A 5386-nucleotide genomic window follows, 5' to 3' on the forward strand; every position below is an offset into this window, starting at 1 on the left:
ACATAGTTGTATCTGCAACTGTACTTGATAATCTTTGAACTTTTAAAATTTCGCCTGGTAAAAACAGAAGCTGCTCTTCATATTAGTGACAAACAAAAACAGTAACAACAGCTTTTTGACAAGTTTAAAATTTCTTTAAAATGCATTAAAAAATGTTTAAAAAATAACTACAAGGATTAATTTAAAGTGCAAATTAAAATATAGTTGTATCTGCAGCTGTATTTGATAACGTTTTGAACTTTTAAAATATTACATGGTAAAAACTGAAGCTGCTCTTCATATTAGTGACAAACTTTGGTGTTTTTTGACGAGTTACTTTCATTTTTGCTTCTACTTTTAATTTAAAATAAGTTTCCATTCTCGGCAGGTTTSTAAGGTTCTTCTTCTACATATTAAAAAAGTTGTTAAACATCTGAGTGGTGCACTACTGCTACTAGTGGTGAGAAAGTGTATTGCATCTTATTCAAAATCAATGCGGTCCTGCGGCCCTCTGCGGCTCAAAGTTAAAAACTGTTGTTCTTTTGAGGCCCTCAAGGTGGCGCTCACGGCCCACAATTGGGCCGCGGCCCATATGTTAAGAATCTCTGGTCTAAACTGTGGAGGAACGCTGAAAAACACTTTTTTTCTGTTACGCAAAGCCACTAATTCTGAAATCTAGAGCTACTTTTAGTGTCCTTGTAGCTGAGGAGTGAAGTAAGACGGACGAGGTCAGAATGCAGCCGGGCTCGGCGAACACGCAGATTGTCAGGCAGAGTGAAGACTGAGACCGTGGCAACATACAGGCAGCCTTGTTTATTGTGACTGTTGTGCCGSGGGAAGCAGGCCTGTTTTTCATAAAGACGCAACGCTTATCTGTGGGCCTGCTCCAGGGTCTATCAGATGTGCTGCCAGTCAACACGGCAAATCTGATTCAATCTTCCATCTATATGCAGCCTATTCAGTTTCTGCACCCAGTCCTCTTTGTTTGCCATCTCCATTGGCTTTGATGAAGGAATAATCTGCGAGAAAGAGGTGAAAAACAATCTCACTGTCCTCTGCAGGGAGATGACTTTGGGGAAATGGGCACAGTTAAGAGCAACAAATTTAAATGCTATATTAAAAAAGCTACATAATGTGTTTATTACCTAATAAATTATGAGCTGTTTAGCTGCGTTAGTGTGAGCTGTTTAGCTGCGTTACGTGATTTTGGTGGAAACATAAAAAAACTATTTTAAAATGAACACCCCGGTCAGTCACAAACGTGCTGCAAAGAGCATAAACATGCCATTCTGGAAAAAAGACAGGGCTGGCAGATGTCGAGCAGTAAGACGGATCAGGCTATGCCTCGGGAGGTGACGAGCTCGACATGCAGAATGCCAGCCTCTCTTTCACCTTGTCCCACAGCGTGTTCGGATTTGATGCCCTAATTTCTCAATAGGAAGGGGATTATTATTATTATTCTGTTTTACTAAAAAGTGCATTTCTATGTAAATGCAATAAATGAAAGCTAAAGTGTGGATCATGTTGCACCTCATGCCATGCCTTTGCTCTTATCAGCAGAGACACCGAAGAATCGCAGATCAAAGTGAATCCGTTTTGGAGCGGTTCCGCATTTCCTTCCGTCYGCATCAGCCTCTTCTTTACGTTTACTGTAAGTCGTGTCTGATGTACTCAAATTAGATATATTAGTGACGAAAGCCTCCACACATTTCCCCATGACCGAAAGGAGGTTCATTATCTCTTCCTGGCACCCATCCCCTCTGTCTTGCAGGGCCTTCAGCTATATCATCCATTATACACACAGACACAGWTGTCCACAATGCTGACTTGTTTATGCGGTCAGGATAGCAAGATGAGACAGAACAGAGCATTTTCTCGCACATTAAGCCCGTGCAGCTCCGCTTTACCTCCTTTGTGTTTCTGCAGTAAACCCAGTCTGGATGCAGCAGAGGAAGACAGGATAGCTTGAAGCAGAGGAGACATAGATGACCCATGGGAGATCATACCAGCACAGGTTGGCTTCATTAGACTGGTTTCCCCATGTGTGTATGTGTGCAGTAACTGTAGCTTCAACAGTCCCAGGAAGTGATACCATCTCRTCCCAGCTGACCACATGTTTTTCCAGACTGGCTCGACAGTGGCCCTGGGCAATACTAAACAACCGTAATTGTCTCCATCACTTAAGTTGCTACATGTGTTGCGTGTCTGCATGGATGGTTTCCAGAGGCTGCTGTTTGTTGGTAATCAGGATGACCATCTTCCAAAAGAAAAAAATCCACTAACCTCATTCTTATCTTTTGGCAAAGCCAATATTGGGAGCAAGATGACAACAGTGCTGTCAGATATTTGAGGATGTATAGGGTGTATTGTATTTTTTATTATCACCAGACCTGGAATCTGCCAGCAGATGCAAACAAACAGGGTGAACAAAACAACATTAAATAGCAGTCACCGTCAAGCATATCCTGAAATGTCATGGGTTCAAGTGAACTCCTCACCATGAAGAAAGGGATTCATTTTAAGTGACAGCGTGGACTGTAGATAGAAAAGGCAAACAAGACTAAAGTTGACATATCATGTTTTTAAATCCTTCTTTTTCACATWAAAATCTTTCAGTTTGGGTCTATWTAACACATTCTCACTCCCGACTCATCAACATATTGACGCTTTTCCRAGGTTCCCTCTGCGTCTTATTTTGRCGCRTCGGGTAACTCCCTCGCGTCAGTCCTTGCCGCCTGCAGCTTTTCCRGGTTGTGGTTCAGTTGGTAGAGCTGATGCCTCTCGGCAAGAAGGTCACCGGTTCAAATCCCGGTCCGGGGACCTTTCTGGGTAGAGTTTGCATGTTCTCTCCATGCATGTGTGGGTTCTCTCCGGGCACTCCGGCTTCCTCCCACAGACCAAAAACATGACTGTTAGGTTAAAAGATAACTCTAAATTGTCCCTAGGTGTGAGTGAGAGAGTGAATGGTTGTTTGTCTCGTTTGTCTCTATGTGTGGCCCTGYGATGGACTTGCGACCTGTCCAGGGTGTACCCCGCCCCTCGCACTGTGACTGCTGGATATGGGCACCAGTGACCCACGCAACCCTGAGAAGGAAGAAGCGTGTACAGRAAATGGATGGATGGTTAATTTTAGGTACTAGGGTCAGGGACAGGATGTCTAAAGTGAATAAAGGTAATTTTAGGCTTTGGGACKGTAGTTTATGCGGATTCCGCTCCATCTTGTCAAAATCGGACGCAGAGGGAACCTTGGAAAAGCGTCAATATGTGACGACTTGGGAGTGAGAATGGGTCGGTCTATAAGGTGGAACTGCAACACATTGATCTAAATTCCTCCTTACTGTAAAGGCCTTCACATACTCCACACTCCCATCGCTTTCAGCAAAAACAAACACGGCCACGAACTTCTGACCAATCACACAGTAAGTTTTTATGTGGAGGGAGGGGGGTGAAAGGTTTTCATCACTGGTTGTGACAAGAACGGGTGGAATACTCGAAGCAGCGAACCGAATGACGCAATTTTTTTGATCTGCAACTGCAACACAAGCCGTGTTTCCATCCAATTTTAACGCAAATTTTGAGCAAATTTTTAAAAGATCGAAGAGCGAATCAACCAGGCTACACAAGGTAATAACGTCAGACGATGACGTAACGCATGGCTGTCGTAAACAGGAAGTAAAGTCACAAACTCGCAGGGGTACACATCTCAGGACAACGGAGAATTATTGGACAGCGGGAACACCTGATCAAGGTAAACGTTTGCTACATCAACACTTATTCAGCAAATGTGTTTCCATCTCCCCTCTGGCCCTTTAACTCTTTTTCAGAAAATCCAAAAAAACCACCTCAAGCGAGCGTGAAAACATTTTTGTGCAATCGAGGAAGTCTTTGCGAAATTTGTCATTTCCAACCAGCTTTTCTAACGCGATACTTCAAAATGCACATAAAAAAATTGTTGATGGAAACACGACTACTGACAGCCAATTTCGGCAGTTCAGATGGACCATGCTGAGGCCTTTACTCCACAAGACCCTCTCCTTTTCTGACTGAGAGAAGAATGAAAATGACAAAACTGTAGTYGGTAAGCCCATACTGTATTTGCCAGTTCTGTCACAAATAATATTTGTTCAGAAAACGTCATAGAGAACACAACAAAATTCATTTAACAGCTAAAAAAAGTGCCTTTTGCAAATGTCCCCTTCTGACATAGCATGTTGCAAGAAAAACAATGCTCTATTGAAAAAAACTTGTCAGAACTGTTGGGAATATGTTTGTTTCAATCAAGTGAGAAAGACATAAAGGGCAGGAGTGCCTTGCAGTTAGTGGGCTTACCCATTACATGCTTACATGAAATGCAGATGTACCAAGACGGAGCACAGCCACAACACTCCCTGCAGCTTAAGTAAAAAAGCAAACTGTACATATTAAAACTGTTAACCAGTCAAACCGCATGCTCGGTTCGAACGTCTGCAAGTTATTAGATAGCACTAAAGCAAAATGAAGAGCAGCAGCGGAGTTGAGCGGGGGGGATTCAGTGAACAGCTGCTTTCATTTCACTCTGTAAAATTCTATGTATCACTGCAGCTGGAGATCAGACCTGGGCAGGATAAATATTTAAAAGGATTTCAGATATCTGATAGATAATTCTCAGGATGTGATGGATAAAACCGGCTCTGGACCTCGACAGCCCCTTCAAAGGAGCTCCACACACGAGCCAGGGCGAATGTGATCGAAGGAGGGAAAAAGAAAAGGCTAATCATACGTCTGCTGTTCGATTTGTGGGAAGGGAAGAGCTCTGCTTTGTGATTCTGAAGCAGCATACCTGGGCCATGTCATCCAAGCAGTTGAAGATGTACTTTCGAGCCTCCTTGGACTTGATCCCTGTTTCACCCTCGTGGTCCTCCGGAGTCTGCGGGAGACAAGAAGCAGATGTTCAGTTAAAATATTATCAAACTTCCCTTTTGGAAAAACACTATTTACATTTGGCTCATTACTGCCTCTTGTTGTTGATATGCAGCAGACCTCATCGTACCCTCTGAGCAACCCTAGCGTTTCATGCACACACACACAAGTTTGTTTTTCTATCCTCATGGGTACTTTGCATTGACTTCCATTCATTTACCAGTCATTTCTGTAGTCTAACCCTGACCCCTTACTCTAAACCTAACCTCACAGATACATAACTGACCCTAAAGCTAACCTAMACTCAATTCACACCTTGATCCTAAACAGAATCCACTACTAACTGACCCACTAAAGGTATTTTTGCCATTGGGGACCAGACATTTGTCCCCATTAGAAACGGTGGGTCCTCAGCAGGCTGTGTACTGGGAATATTGCCAAACATTGTCCCCATCAGGTAGCAAAAACAGGTACACACACACACACACACACACACACACACACACAC

The 5386-nt window shown here is 43.2% G+C and overlaps 1 protein-coding gene across 1 annotated transcript in view; it reads right to left on the reverse strand.

Moving 5' to 3' along the window:
* Positions 1-5386, reverse strand: part of hipk2 (homeodomain interacting protein kinase 2) — an 83090-nt gene that overhangs the window by 16593 nt on the left and 61111 nt on the right. Inside the window, exon 5 of the mRNA XM_014016541.1 lies at positions 4799-4885. Within this exon, the coding sequence (XP_013871995.1) occupies positions 4799-4885 (87 nt within the window). The remainder of the gene's footprint in view (positions 1-4798; positions 4886-5386) is intronic.

Source organism: Austrofundulus limnaeus, unplaced genomic scaffold (assembly GCF_001266775.1).
Source record: "Austrofundulus limnaeus strain Quisiro unplaced genomic scaffold, Austrofundulus_limnaeus-1.0 Scaffold147, whole genome shotgun sequence".
In the NCBI taxonomy this organism is placed as follows: domain Eukaryota; kingdom Metazoa; phylum Chordata; class Actinopteri; order Cyprinodontiformes; family Rivulidae; genus Austrofundulus; species Austrofundulus limnaeus.